The following is a 16,180-nucleotide window of genomic DNA, read 5'->3' on the forward strand; positions in this document are numbered from 1 at the left end:
TGAAACTTGTAAAGAAAAGTACTTCTCAAATATGTAGACGAAATTTTATAGTATTTATTTAGAAATCAATGGTCTGAACCTTTTTGTTTTTGCTTCTAACCCCGCTGGACTTGGGTTTGGTTTCTATGTCCATACCCATTTCATAAGCGTAGACAAGTGGACAAGTTTTTTTTAATAATATAAGAACGAAGTTAATTGACAAAGTGACTATGGTAAACTTCTAACCGCGGTTACTTTAGGATTGAACATGAATGAGTTCATCAAATGCCTGGACATGTCAAGGATGATGTTGGAAATTTTATGACAATAATTTAAAGAAATAAGTTAGGCAGATCCATCGAGAATATGTTTGTACCATGTGCCATATATTTGATTCCGATTTTGATATCAGATTTGGAAATTAATGCAAGGAGAAACTTCGACGTCCTGGTTGTTTTTATTTTCATGTGGACTAGGCTGTCGTTGTCGTTGGCTTTTAGAATTCAACTCAGGCCCCTAAGTTCATGAAACCAGCCGAGTAGAAAATGTTGTTTATTATGAAGCCATATTGGGACTCAAATATAACTGAATTAAGGCTTTTATTGTCCCAAAAAAAACTGAAATAATAGTTGTTTTCAAATCTTCCCGTCATTTTCCATTAAAAAACCAAGTTATTGTTTAAGGTACTCATGATTCATGAACGCTAGTCTTGGTAGGTACCTCAATCGCGGGTCATGAAGGGGCCGCCAAGACCCTTAGTCGGATCAAAGCCTAGTTCTGGTGGCAAGGACTAAAGGCGGATATGAAGAAGTACGTATTGCATTGCACCACTGCTATGAAGCTAATTGAAAATTTGTTACTTTGTGTAAAAATTTTTAACTTTGCCCCTACTGAGTCATTTTATAGTAAAATTTTGCAGTTTGTCTGGAGATAAGTATTTGCAGTGACTTTGGCTCGTATCGTTGTTCAATTTTTATAAGTCTCAAATTGATTTGAAATCATTCGAATTGGTTAAAAGGTAATCATCATTTAAGAAATGAAAACTTACATACATGATCTGGTGTAGATCGATACGCTGCCGATGGTATTCCTTTTTTTTTTCCTACCTGCAGACACCGTGATAAATCATAGAAGTTCAAAAGTGATGCGATATCTAAAAATGACTATCTCATCGCAATCCATGCTTTGAGTGATCGATTTGCACTTTCACATCCATCTTTATATATTAATTTTTGGCTCATTTCCTGATTTCGCATATCATATCTGCTACCGTATCGGGTGACAAGAATAAAAGGTCACGCATTTAAGGTAGTGAAGTACCCTTTTCCTTCATCGTGGGCATCATGGGGTCACACTCCTCTAATCATAAAACCCACTAAAATTATAAAAATATTAGCTGCACAAAACAAAAGGTTACTATTTTTTGTTTCTCACGTAAAAAAAAAATCAAACCCATTAAAAAATCAAGCTATTTTTTAAATAAACGAAAAAAAAAACAATTTGATCCTCTCAAATATGCAATTTCCACTTAAATCATCTGTTAAATCATCTCCAAAGAAAGCGACGCCTATGTGATTCGAACCTTAGCTATCAAGGACCCCACCACCACAATGCCCGGTGATGACGGCCCAGGCTTGGTTCACCTAAACCTTAAAGTTGGATGTCGACCCTTAGTCAAACGCAAACCTCTGTCATCATAATACCTAAAGTGATATTAATTAACCACCAAGTTATCTTATGCAATAAGGTTTGATTTTTGATAAATTTTAGCCCCTAACTCAATGTATCTAAATTTTCATGGAGCGGCACATCACGTGTTTGATGGAAAGCACCTCGGTGCGGTCGTTTTACCGCAAAAAATGCAAAATGCAAAAGCGGGTCCTACCTTGGCTCCGCCCCTGGACAGAACCTAGCCCACTTGATTCAGCAATGATTCAACTGGTACTGAAAACATAGGGATGACAAAGAGCAACATGGTCTCAGTGGCAGAGTCCTAAACTAAAGTCCCAAGATATATATATGTGAATACGCACAAAAGTAGTCTCATATATATATATATATATATATGACCACATGGGCCGGGTCGGGAGGTGGGCCACCTGCCCCACAGGGCAAGACCCACTTATTGAATGTGAGGGAAAGAAAACAATATACTGGATTCGATAAGATACGGCGGGGAAAACGAACCTAGCCCAGTTGGACGTATGCGTCGTCACCACATTCACCTTTTAAGTGGTCCCTCTCTCCTCAGAACTCGCTCCAGACCCGAAAATTCTCACATTCTCATATATTCCATACGAAGCCCAATCATGGAAATCGAAGTCCTTCTGCCGCTCCTCTTCCTCGTTCACCGAATATCGGAGCTCCTCTTGTCCACTCTTGCGGACAGCGACTTCTGATTCTGAATTTCTTTTTTCTAAGGCAGCCTTATTCAGCCGTCATCAAATTTAGCTTCAGTTACAATTAATCTCAATTTTTTGATGCAGTGTTTCTAAAAATTTTGAAAATAATAATAATAATAAAAGCTATAATAATTTATAAAAAAAATGGGGACGTTAAGGCATGATGGTCGAGGCCCTCTTAATGATTTTTTTTTTAAAATAAAATAAAAATATAGTAATTAAGAATTACATTAAGCGAAAACGTGCCTTTGTCATGCCTTTAATGCATGTGCCCTAAGTCAGGGCAGCCAAATGCATATAGAAGGAAAGGGGAAAATTTCATATTTTTGGTCTTCTTCTTACTTGACATTGAGTGTGCAAAAGGAAGGCAGCATTTCTGCTCCCCGTCCTTCCATCGGTGCAGAAGAAACTTGTCTTTAAAATATTTATTTTATTTTTTGCTATGTTATTCTGTAGTTAACATATATATATATATATATAGTTTCATTCTGAGGCCATCCAATTATGATTGGCAATCCATCAAACCCTCTGAATCTTGTCTGCTCAATTCAGAAGACAATGCCAATAATGAAAAAACTTACCGAGACGAGTTAAACTGGAATAATATATTTTTCACCGTGAAGCACGTAGATAGCCTCTTCTTTTCTCCTCGAGAAACTATTATTCGAATCACGTATGTAAAAAGGATTCCATGCTCTAATAAAAAGATAAAAACTTGCCTGATATAATGAGACAAAAAGCCACTGAAAAGCAAGTAAAATTTTTGCCGGAAGTAATATGGTGGGACTTTCCTCTCGTCCTACCCTGGCCCACCTTCTCCAAAGACGAAATCGTCAAGCGTGAAGATATTGCGGTCGGGTATCCTAAAAAGTAGGTGGGCGCGCCGAGTGAAGCAATCACCAACACTTAATGCAGTTGCATAATTTTTTGTGTAATACATTTTATTTTTTTGTTTAATGAAGATTATGAATTGACGAGTCCAGCTTTATAAAGCAAGCTCGATCGAGCCTGAGCTTGATCTTGATCTCGACTCATTTAAGTTATTGTCACTTTATATATATATATATTATATATGGCTCCAAGATACTATTTACACGTTTGAAGTAGGTATAAGACATCCACCTCCCTTTTTTTCCGGTTTCACGGAGGGGACAGGGGATTCGGTGGAGACGGCAGTCAGGGTCAGAGGTTGATAGAGCGCACATGACATGAGGGGGGACGTCTCTCGCGTCATGATGATGCTCCCGGACTTTTTCCTCCTCTTCCCTATTTCCGACTGTGGAACAAAGTGTCCCGATCACCTCTTTACGTACTGTAGCCAGCAGTAGCTCGTATCTTTTAAATTTTAACTCGCTGCCACAACCTTTGGGGGTGAGCAAAAGGGTCACGAGACACCAAGATGTCGCGTTTTATTATCTTAAGGTCGCGTTTTATTATCTTAAGACACAAGAACATAATATTCACGAGAATCAAACTAAAAACCTACTTTTTACAAGCTTTTAACCCGACCAATTAAGTTAGGCTACCACACCCTTACAAGTACATGCACCATACATGGTTTTTAAAACCAAATTTCTTACACAATATTAAAACCAAATTTTGCAACATGGCTTTTAAACTAATTTCTAAAACATGGGTTTTATAAAGGCCCTGATAAGCCAAATTAATCGTATTTGATTCAAAAACATACTTTTGTTAAATTGAATTTTTAATTCAGTAGTCGCAAGAACACGCTTTAAACGGCCGTTTTTGAAAGCAAAACGACGTTTTGCACTCAAACATGTCGGTACGGCACTTTATTTAGCCTCTCGTCGGCGCACGCGACCTACATGGACCCTGTTCCGCACCAGATCACAACCGAGTGGGTTGCGCCTGTGGCATCTGGCCAACGGGCAAAACCCGCCCGTATTGGCGGGAAAGCACCGCTGTCTTAGTGTGCGTGTGTTGCTGCGGGCGCGCGCGTTTTCTTCTGTGCGTGCGTCTCTGAAGCACGATGGACGGAGGAGGCGCAGCCTGCAGCTTCATGGCGGCAGCACAGTACACTAGCTGCCATGAAGGCTCGACGGGACGCCTTTTTAAGGAAATGATTCGATTCCTCCTCCATAGTCCAAACCCCAGCTACCTCTCCGGGGGCAGTAAGGATCGCGCCCTCGCGACCTCTCCTGGGGCATCGTCGATCGATCGCGGCCATAGGGTTTGCGACCCAATGCTAGGAGGGATGGACGGTGCACGATCGTCACCGCTCACCGGCTTCCGATCCGTGGAAGGTCTTCCAGGAAGCTATCGGGTGATCGATGTAGGTCTTCCGCATGAAAGTTGAAATGTTTCGGGAAAGTAATCGGTTAAATGTCGGACGTTTGATTCCCAAAGTTCGTTTGGAACGCTTCGTAGGAGATGATTTTTTGAAAATTCGAATGGCGATCTACCTCCGAATAGACGTCGACCCCTTCTTAAATCAGCCATTTTTGACTGTTAAAAATTATTCCCCGGGAGAGAAAGTTCCCCCAAATCTCAAGCGCCCGAGGAAAAGCAAAGATGCGCCGTCCTTGAAAGAGGCTCTAGATTCTCCTTCAAAAAGAAGTCATAAAAATCGAGAAGCAAATAAACAACCAGAAGAGAATCTAGCAAGAAACAGAGAAGGAGAGGAGAACCACATGGACTTAGATGTTTCCGGCAAACAAATCCAGTGCTTAGATGCTAGATTTCCGCCCGCGAGAGAGAGATAGATAGAGAGAGAGATTGCGCCGGGGTGTAACTACCAAAAAATTGCCCCAACTTTGCCAAGAACCGCCGCTTCCCAGTTGACCTCAGGAAGCGAGTCACTGTGCATCTTTCGTTGAACAGTGGCGGGGAAAAAAGGTAAAAAAGTAAGAAAGATGGAAGGAAAAGGCAATAAAGAAACGGCTGATTCTCAAAAAGGGTATACAGTAGGGAATAGTTTAATGACGACGCCGCGTTGGTGATCACAGTAGCGTATCTAGCAATATCCAAAAAAATATCGACAAGTTTACTTGGGGAGGAAAAATATAGGGAAATGGGAAGGCTATATGATACAATGGAGAGAACAAAAAACACAAAATATGGGGGGGTGGGGGAGCATACTTCAACATCAAGGGATTTTGCGTGATACTGACGAACTTAGGGATGCAATGAGCGCCGTTGCCTCTGGTCTTCTCCTCTCTCACCTCTAACAGATTGTCCCCAGCCCACATGACTCTTAAAAAAAGGGACAAATACAGATAGAAAGAAAGGAAAACTCGTAACAAGACTATGTAGTTCGAAAGGAGGAGGTGCTACGTTGATGATGATGGCGTTTCGGGAATTGCAGATTCCGCCTTTTGAGACGCAGAAACCAGGTCGCCACTCCATGCCCACCTCTGGAATGCGGTCCTCTCTCCTCTACATTGTCTTGCGTCTGCATCTTCTTTAGGACTCCGAGTGTTGCTAGTTTATTTGTTTCTTTTCTCCAAAATTTCTCTTTTTGAGAGTTGTTTGAACGGCATTCATGGAGGAGGGTCTTTGATAGCAGTGACGCTGTACGTGGGCTCTGCTTCTTTTATCTCTGTTCTTTTTCGTTTCTCTGTTTTTTTATATGCACGCTTGTGGTGTGGTTTTTTAAATAAAAAAGCTTCGGCTGGGCTCGCGTTTCAATAACGGGGGAGGGGGATGTGTGCCGTGTAGAGGCCAGAGAAGGATGCATCTGAATTTCGGCCACCTTTTCCATGTATAGCTCTGCTGCAGTGTCAGACTGCTGAAGGGAAAGGAGGGTGCGACCGTCTCGAGAGAGAGTTCAGAGAGCTGTGCGCAGGCAGGGCAGCATCAGCATTCGCCGATGGCTGGGGGTTTGACCGGCGGGACCAGGCCCGAGAGATGAGGAGGAGGAAGAAGAGGTGGGCGGCTGGAGAAGAGCAAGCGCAAACGCAAAAGATGGGGCCACCGCCGGTGACAAGTCACCGGCACCAACTAGCACTGAGGTGGTGCAAGAGGGCAGAGGCGAAGGATGGTGCGAAGAGGAGGTGGGGATTGCGGCCGCTAGAATGTCTCATCATCTGGGTGGTGGCCTTCGCGTTTGTGGCGCGTTTCATCTACTACTATGTGCACGCGGATGACATGAATGCGAGGATGGAATCGCTATCGGGGATGTGCGACGAGAGGGCAAGGATGCTGCAAGACCAGTTCACGGTGAGCACGAACCATGTTCACGCCCTTGCGATCCTCGTCTCAAGCTTCCACCATCGAAAGAGTCCCTCCGCCATCGACCAGGTTGCTTCTCTCTCTCTCTATTTTCTCTCTCTATCCTTTGGCGCGTGCCCCTGTATCTCACACTTCTGTGTGTGGTCGACCGAATGCAGAAAACATTCGCGGAGTATACGGCAGGAACGGCGTTCGAGAGGCCGTTGCTGAGCGGCGTTGCGTACGCGCAGAGGGTGATGCACTCGGAGAGGGAGAGCTTTGAGAGGCACCAGGGATGGACGATCAAGACGATGAAGAGGGAAGCTTCACCGATACAGGATGAATACGCGCCTGCCATCTTCTCTCAGGAGACTATTTCTTATATCGAGTCGCTCGATATGATGTCCGGTCAGGTACCCTATTCATATATTTTTTTGCCCGCACTTTCGGCAAATTTTCCTCTCGGATTTGTTGCTGGAAGTTACCGCTTATGCTGCTGGTGACGGTGTTTCAGGAGGATCGTGAGAATATTTTGAGGGCGAGGGCAACCGGGAAGGCTGTCCTCACGAGCCCTTTCAAGCTGCTCGAGTCCAATCATCTTGGCGTTGTTCTGACCTTCCCTGTCTACAGATCGAGCCTTGCAGCGGAAGCAACGGTGGAGGATCGGATTGAAGCTACTGTTGGGTGAGTTAGAATTTCATGTTCCTCATTATATAATAGAAAAACCTGTTTAGGTGAAGTGGTGGATGAACCTGCTTTAGGCGAGTGGTCATATCGTATTCTTCTCTGCTTGCTAGTTGTCGCAAACATTAATTTTACTCGTTTTCGCCTGTACGCTTTGTACTTGAAGCTTTCCATTAAAGATAATGCAGGCTCAATCTTGGCCTTGAATAGCGTCCCAAGTTGTTGCACTTGCATCTGTCTTTATTTAGGACGTTTGGTTGTTAACTCTAAACTATTAAATATGTTTTTATCGTCTATATGCTTGACTGGAAGCATTGGCACGAATTAACTGTAAAAGAAAAGCCTGACTTTTCGCCAAATCGTCAGTGCGATCTGGGTTTTTTTTTTACCTATTATGAGTATTTATTAGCAGTCTAACTCATGTTCATTGAATAAAGTATTTATGACCACATATTTTCTTTTGCAAGAGCCCACGAGAGTTCTAACAGCCGCGCATCCTGAGAAACCATTTTTCCTACATTTACGCACCCTCCCACAAACACAATGGTGCGTAAATGAAATTTAAGCTGTGCCTACTGGAGATATGCAAACTCTAATACGAGGTATATAATAACTGAGAAGTTTTAAAAGGCAATATTGTCATGATAGGATGTATCCGAAGTAAAATGTCCACCTAACGTGTTATTTCTATCTTTGGTTCTGAGTCTTGTGACATATTCTTTGCTAATGAAGGCAGGCTTTTCTCGAGTAATTTGCAAATGTTGAGGGGAAAAACTGCAGTGGTTTTAAGCTTTCTTCAAAGGAAAAAAAGAAAGTTGTTAAGTGTGGGGGTGAAGTGATCGCTAGTTCTTAAAACAAGGTATTAATTTACAATAATTGGAGTCTTGGAGACCTTGTGGAGTTTGGCTTTAACTAGGCAACCATATCATCCACCTCTATGTGATACTAATTGTGGGGCCCACTGGTAAATTTTTGTACCATGTTCATCATGAATTTCATGAGCCTTTCCTCATAAAAATATAAAAGAGTTCTTAACACCTTGAGCATCAAGTCTTACTTTATTCTTATCTAGTTTTGTTATGTTTGGCTGATCATATTTGCCAACACATCTTGGTGCCTTTATTTTTGACTATTTTGTATGTTAAAATCTCCTGAAACGCCTACAAAAGAATGACAACATGATTTAAAGATTTTTGCCGAGAAATTATTAACTAAGAAATTTCTGGTATGAAAATTCATTAATTGTCTTATGCATGCTTTGCCTCTTTTTTTCCTATTCCTGATTAGCTACCTTGGTGGAGCATTTGACGTTGAGTCGCTCGTGGAGAACCTGCTGAGAAAACTTGCTGGGAATGAGGCCATTGTGGTGAATGTATATGATGTGACAAACAGTTCAATGCCCTTGACTATGTATGGACCCGAAAGTGCTGAAGGTGACATGTCACTGATCCATTCCAGCATGCTTGATTTTGGAGATCCTTTCAGGAAGCACATAATGATTTGCAGGTGCTATACTAAAGCCAAGTCAGGTTTCCCGTTTCTTCCTTTTGTTTGTGATATCAAAGTTTCTTTTCTTCTGTCTGAGCAGGTACCTTCAGAATCCTCCCATTCCATGGATGGCTATCTTGTCCTCTTCTGGTGTCTTTATCATAGCTGCATTGGCTGGGTATATAATGTATGCAGCTGTCATCCAAATTGCTAAGATTGAGGAAGACTATATCAAGATGACAGAGCTAAAAGTTCAAGCTGAATCTGCTGATGTTGCTAAATCTCAGGTGCTAATCCTGTTGACTAGCCATCTTTGCAAGTGTTATGTCCTAGTTTTAGTTTGTCTGTATTTTCTTTTCATTTTCGTTTTTTCATTTTCTTCTTTCCTGCACAGTTTCTGGCCACTGTTTCACATGAGATTCGAACACCAATGAATGGAGTTTTAGGTACTTTGAGACTTCCTAAAAGTGTTTAAGGCTTTCGACATAAGTTCTCTTAGTCTGATTGCTTTACTCTTTACTGATATGCAGGGATGCTCCAAATGCTTCTTGACACAGATTTGGATTCAACTCAGAAGGACTATGTTCGAACTGCACAGGCCAGTGGCAAGGCATTGATAACTTTGATAAATGAAGTGCTTGACAGGGCAAAAATTGAGTCTGGAAAATTAGAACTTGAGGCTGTGCCATTCAACCTACGATCAATTCTAGATGACATTCTTTCTTTATTTTCGGGAAAATCTCGAAATAAAGGCATTGAGGTATGCCTTATAATCATTCATAACGGCACAGGATCATGTTCGTTTCAGTATGTCTAACCTAACAAAAATGGATATGAGCTGAACGTGGTAGATTTGACTATACAATGTTAACTACATATTCTTGTGGCCTGGGGTACCGTTCCTGATTTTAGTTTTGCCTTTGTGGTTGCGAACAGTTCCAATATTGTTTCTCTTTTGCTTGGTTACCTGAGATTTCTGAACTTAACGCACCATAGCACATAAATTGATAAATATAGCCTCCTGGTTTTGTATCATAAATTAATTGTTCATATTCATTTTTTGTATCATTTTTTAATCTGTACATATAATTCCTCTTTGTTAATTTATCATTCCTGACATTTTCTGCTTGCTTATGCTCCTTGTATCAATGACAAATTGTAGCTAGGAGTATTCGTATCCGACAAGGTTCCAGAACTTCTAATTGGTGATCCTGGAAGATTCCGGCAGATAATCACCAATCTTGTTGGAAACTCGGTGAAAGTATGTTCCTCTCTCATTCCTGATCTCTACCTGAAGGCTGAATTTATCTTTATATATTTCATTGTGATAATGCTATTGCAGTTTACTGAGCGCGGCCATATCTTTGTTCGAGTGCATCTTGTGGAACATGCTAAATTATTGGTTGATACTAGAGTTGATGCTAGTGCAAAAGGATCTCCAACTGATTTGGCTGTTTCAACTGGCAATGTTTTCAATACCTTAAGTGGATATGAAGCTTCTGATGACAGCAATAGTTGGGATAAATTCAAATTGTTGTTTTCAGACTCTGTGCCTTTGTCTGACAAAGTGGCAGAGTGTGTGGCTGCGACTTCTATATCTGACAATGTTGCCTTGATGGTTAGCGTGGAAGATACGGGCATTGGAATTCCCTTGCCTGCCCAAGATCGTGTCTTCATGCCTTTCATGCAAGCTGACAGTTCAACATCACGGACATATGGTGGTACTGGGATTGGACTGAGCATCAGCAAATGCCTAGTTGAGCTGATGGGTGGGAAAATAAATTTCATCAGTCGGCCGCATATTGGAAGCACCTTTACTTTTACTGTTGTTGTGCGCAAATGTGATAAATTATTATTAACTGACCGGAAGATGCATCTTTCTGAGACACTACCTATGTGCTTCAAAGGTATGAAAGCTATTATAGTTGATGGCAGACCTGTCAGAGCAGCTGTAACAAAATACCATCTTCAAAGGCTTGGTATGTCTGTTGAGGTTGTGAGCTGCATGAAAATGGCAATTCGAGTCATCTCTACACAAAATGGATATGCTAGAAACGGGTATGTTTTCTGCCATCGTTTTGTGGGTTTTTTAGCTTAATTTTCTTATTATTCTGGTCATGCTGTGAACTTTTCCTCCTTTTTTTCATCAGAATAACTGATTTCATTTTCCTGAAAATATTTTTTCACTGTGAATCTTAATGTCCAATGTGCTTTTGTTAATAAATAACTAGGTTGCAATGTTGTATTGGGAAAATTATTAAAAAGTGGAGTTACAACAGTCCTGGTTCTCGTGGTTTGTATGTGATAACCTTGTACTGTGTGCCAAAAGGCTTGAGTATTTTTATGCTTAAGGAATGTTGGTGCATAATCATCGTCACCTATATTAATCTTGACATTTTCACTTCTTCGGCAATTTTGTTTCAAGTTGGGCAGTTTTTCAGTAAAATCTTGGGCTTTAAAACTTAAAAGGTGCAAACAACAACAGAAGGGTTATAAAGTAATAGGTTCTCTAGTATCCTTCTTGTTAAGTATAAATATACAATAAGAAACTTTTTGAAACATCAAAGAAACAACATGAAAACATTACATCAAAGAAACAACATGAAAACAATCACATTCTTGAAAATATAAAGAGACTTTTATTAAAGAAATATTTAGGAATCATTAGGGATAATATGATGCCATTTTCTCTTTGATGACATTTTGAAAATACCAGGATTCTTTGCTGATACCGTTGGCTGTTCTTAAACTGCCAAAAATATTAGGTTATTTTCAAAATATTGAATATGTTTGTGTTTATATCAGTTTAATTCTGATTATATAGTTTCCCAAATTTTTAGTAAGGACATTGTGTTTGCTTAACAATTAACATATGTTTCTAGAACACATGTGAACACCATACTTTTTGTTTCGGAATAGATGCTGCAAAGTTACAAACTATGTTACACCGAGTACCTACATTTGGGCGAGGGACCCCTGTTGAAACTAGTGCAACATGGGCACATGTATGGATATGCCCTTGGCATGGCCCAAACACAGTGAACCCCGTGTCGGGTGCAGTCAATCACAAGTAATGTCTCAGAGTTTTAAACGGCGAGGTTTTTCTCAGGTATAATACAACGAGCTTGAAAAAAATGGGAAAAAGACGAAAAAAATACTGTAAATTTTTAAAAATTAAAAAAAAACTAAAAATGAGAGAAAAATAAAATAAGTGAGAAACTAATAACACAAACATCAAAAGATAAGTATATTTGCAACAAATAAAAAATGGAAAAGAAAAAAAACTGTTTAGCATTAAAAAAATGAAAAAATAAAAAAGTGAAAAAATGAAAAAAACTCGAAAAAAATGCGTTAAAAACATGTTTTTCGTTTTTAATGTTTTTTTCAAAAAAACATTTTTTTTTTAAAGTTTTAAACGGCCATTTAATTTATCACGTTTTTTCCCCCTAAAAAAACGCATTTTTTGTGTCAACACACCCATGGCCGTGTCCATCCCTTTTTGGACTCAATCAAAGTTGTCCATTTTTGTCCACTAATTAGGTTTTTTCTTTTAACCATCGTGTATATATGGTGAAAATGAAGAGCACTCGACAGAATTTGAAGGACTCTTCATCTTCTCTGCGGTCTAACTGCACCTGTTATGCAAGACTTTCTGGCAAGATTTTCCTGCGCTTGACGATTTTTCTGGTGATTTAGTTTCTCTAATTGAACTTTCTGTATTGTTTTGTTTGTTTAAAATCTTCTTTTTTGTTGTACACACACACACACACACACACATATGTACGGTGTGTCCCCGTACCCAAATCTTTTGAATGTGCTCTGCAACCATACTCATACCTGCAGCCGTAACCATACCTATGTGACATAGGTTATAAAATTATTGATCTTGTTGTTCCTAAATCCAACATTCAAATACTGAACCTAATCACAATATGTTTCTTGAACAGCATATTATTGGGCTATGTTTTCTAAGAACATGTGTTGCACAAACACAGTGTTCTTCTTATTGAACACTCACTTAATGAGTAAGGCTGCAAACTGTAATTTGTTTTGGTATCTTTATTTCTTAAGTGGCATGTATTTGTATGGTTCTTCAAATGAAAATCATACGATAAATGTTTCACTGATTGCTTATTGGTGCTCCATTCTTCTGAACTCTGGAGTTTCTTATTTTACTTGTTCAGGAGATCTTGCAGAATCCCAGATATTATACTAGTGGAAAAGGAATCTTGGCATTGTGAGGCTGAACTTGGCACTTTTGAGTGCATACAGGACATCAAGCATAATGGGCAAGTCCATGAAATGCCAAAGATGGTTCTTCTGGCAACCTCAATCAGTTCTGCAGAGTCTTTAAAAGCCAAGTCTGCTGGTTTTGTTGACACTCTGATCATGAAACCTTTGAGAGCCAGCATGATGGCTGCAAGTTTTCAACAGGTGCTAGGTATAGGCAATACACAGCAAGGGAAAGGAGTCCTTAGTGGTGGTCCTTTTCTGCGCAATGTGCTTTCTGGGAAAAAAATCTTAGTTGTTGATGACAATGGCGTAAATCGCAAAGTTGCTGAATTTGCTCTAAAGAAATATGGTGCTAATGTAGCATGTGCTGAGAGTGGAAAAATTGCACTTGCTATGCTTCAAATTCCACATAAATTTGATGCTTGCTTTATGGATGTCCAGATGCCTGAAATGGATGGGTATGCTGCTTTCTCAACTTATTAGTGTACACATCATGTGCTCTCTTTCATCTTTAGATTGTCATGTTCTAGAATTATTTTCATTGCTCTTTTTTCCTCGGATGCATCATTTCCATCATTGAAGTTATAAACCTAATATGCTAGCCTGCTCATCATGGCCATCATTGATGTTATGGTTTTCAGAACCGTGAATTCATCAAAATTACTGATGGTATCATCTGGCATAGGATGATAATCGGTCATCAAGGTTCCTGTTGAGCATCCAGTAGAGTCATTTGGCGGACATGATGGAATTGTCCACCTCCTCAGTTATCCATCGTCGTTGGTCACTGATAGTGGCTCTTAGCAGCTTCTTCTCGTTTGTCTTCTATGCACTTGTGGTGCTGAAAGAAAGTCCCATTATTTGCTGAAGTTTGATAAAAGAATTTCTGTAGTAGGGTATTGCTGCTCTGGTTCTCCAGGCTGGTCATGTGGATGGTTGTTCCAAGTGACTGAAAGCTTGACCGCTTCACCTAGTTGACTCGGCTGGCTGTGGGAGTTTTGGGCGTGTGGTATCACACATATTGGTTTAGTCAAATGAATTAGTTACATTGATTCTGGATACACCATGGCCGAGAAAATGAAAACCAGGAAGCTGACAAAGACCTAGGGTCATCATGAGACGACCAGACAGACTTTTGATCATGTCATTGCACTGATTGGTTCAGTCGAATCTCGAGTGTATATAGTTAAATAGATTCTGCATAACACACACACACACACACACACACACACACACACACACACACATATATATATATATATATATATATATATATTTATCACTTCATTGCATAAGCGAGATGCACAAGGTACTAGTAACATAATGGTAAATATATTATAAAAATTTGCACATATGTATAAGCATTCTAATGCATATTTTATATATGATTTAGGTGTCAACTGTGTACTAAATATAGTATCATATATGTGTAAATATAGTTTATGTGAAAAATGAAGTTTACAAAACCAAGTGGGGTCACTGCGTTGACCTGACAAGTGACAAGGCACAAGTCAATTCGAGTGGATTGCTGAGTCATTGTGTTTTAAGATCTTGGTTAATAGTTGATAGTTGATACTACTGCTTTGTGGGTCGCCCTTTCATGTACTAATCATAGAGAAGATTCAAGGACGTCTAGCAATTATTGGCTTTGGTGCGATGCTATTATGCATGCTTTAGATAGGAATCAGAAATAGATTTAAATGTCATTTCCAAAGTTGGTCCCCGACAACGACACAGACACACACAAATTCTATCTCCCCCCTCTTGTTCTCTGAGGTAATTTAAACTTGCCTAGACTGTATTTGATGTCTGTTCACCACTTTTCCTCAACAACCACGCCCACACAGTCTCTCTCTCGCTAAGGCAATTTAAACTTGACTGAGTTGTATTTGATCTCCAGTCATGACCTTTTCTTTTTTCACTTTATAGGTTTGAGGTGACTAGGCAGATAAGGCAGCTCGAGAATCAGGCAAACAAGCAGGTGAACGTGGGGTCCGCATTAGATGGAGGGTCGGGAAAGTCTCAGTGGCACCTGCCTATACTGGCCATGACAGCTGATCTGATTCAGGCTACCTACGAAGAGTGTCTGAAATGTGGAATGGATGGTTATGTCTCTAAGCCCTTCGAAGAGCAGCAGCTATATCAAGCAGTGGCCAAGTTCTTTGATACAAACCAGCCCCTGGCTCAGAACTAATGTGAGATCTGTACAGTTACATATTCTTTCAGCAATCTTTCTGTTAGCCTGAAGGCAAAAGCTGTTTCCTCACCTGCTCACTACAACCGAGAAACTATTCATGCTTATAGTGCTAGACAGAACGTGATCAGCATTATACCACTGTACGAGTAACTATTGGTGCTCGATTCGAAACACTGCAGAGGGGGTCTGTAAAATTCTGTTATCCTTGGCTATGCATGCCAATATATTGTCTGGAGGATGGTGCGGGCCAAGAGATTGAAGTGTATATTTTTGATATTTTTGATTCTTTTTAGGAACACTTACTTCTAGTAAGTGTGCCAAAGGGTTACCCAAGTTCTGTAAATATAGTAAATTGTCGCAGGCTGTTAGATTAGGTACTGAGGGCTATGTATCTAGAGTGTGCAGAAAATATCTTAACTACAGTTTCATGGTGTACTATATTTTTGATGGTTGAGGACCATTAAACTTCTTTCTTGAGAGAAATCAAATGAACTGCTCGGGATGCCTCCGTCGCTTTTTTCTTTTATTAATGGCTCAGTCTACTGTCTGTACTGAGCTTGCTAGTGTTTGTCAGATCCGCTGACAGGGAGGAAAAGGAATTGTTATTGGTAAACTGTGATGCCTCATGCTTGCAGGTTGCTGGATGAACTAACTGGGACATGCTGCCCGTTAGGTAGCATTCCGTGTTTGGTTCTGATGTCACTTCGGCTAGACTACATGCAATATTGGCCTGATTGCCAATGTATTTTGCTGTTATCGGGTAGGCTGGTGTCCGTTGGCCGGATGCTGGTCGTTTCTGTGGATGGCGTTCAGGCATAGTGATGTATTCGCTCTGGATTTAATGGTCTATACGAAATCCGTTCTTTTATGATACGCGGTCCTGGAAGATCATCATGGTGGATGAAGGCGCCCAACACCAGGAACATCTCTTGACCTGCAGTGCTTCCTGTCTATGAGTACATGACCTTGTAGTCTTGTACAGAACGCCCAGTTCTTCTTGTCGCATATGTAGAGACATTTGGTG

At 40.4% G+C, this 16,180-nt stretch overlaps 1 protein-coding gene across 1 annotated transcript; it reads left to right on the forward strand.

The window, feature by feature from the left end:
- Positions 1-4,480: 4,480 nt before the first annotated feature.
- Positions 4,481-15,682, forward strand: LOC116262572 (probable histidine kinase 6). The gene is made up of 12 exons (XM_031642048.2): positions 4,481-5,737; positions 6,112-6,644; positions 6,734-6,967; positions 7,069-7,238; positions 8,526-8,744; positions 8,827-9,013; positions 9,121-9,172; positions 9,257-9,486; positions 9,889-9,987; positions 10,069-10,784; positions 12,911-13,417; positions 14,889-15,682. Exons 1-12 carry the CDS (start codon positions 5,683-5,685, stop codon positions 15,151-15,153), a joined length of 3,267 nt encoding a protein of 1,088 aa, XP_031497908.1. The 5' UTR covers positions 4,481-5,682; the 3' UTR covers positions 15,154-15,682.
- Positions 15,683-16,180: the final 498 nt, after the last annotated feature.

This window comes from Nymphaea colorata, chromosome 10 (assembly GCF_008831285.2).
Source record: "Nymphaea colorata isolate Beijing-Zhang1983 chromosome 10, ASM883128v2, whole genome shotgun sequence".
Classification (NCBI taxonomy): Eukaryota; Viridiplantae; Streptophyta; class Magnoliopsida; order Nymphaeales; family Nymphaeaceae; genus Nymphaea; species Nymphaea colorata.

What these genes read in the sequence shown, in the direction of transcription:
- LOC116262572 (XM_031642048.2), top strand. Translation starts at nt 5,683, where the DNA reads ATGATGATGGCGTTTCGGGAATTGCAGATTCCGCCTTTTGAGACGCAG. An exon ending in TCGATATGATGTCCGGTCAG is followed by an intron (nt 6,968 to 7,068) that starts GTACCCTATTCA and finishes ACGGTGTTTCAG; the next exon opens with GAGGATCGTGAGAATATTTT. An exon ending in CTCGAAATAAAGGCATTGAG is followed by an intron (nt 9,487 to 9,888) that starts GTATGCCTTATA and finishes GACAAATTGTAG; the next exon opens with CTAGGAGTATTCGTATCCGA.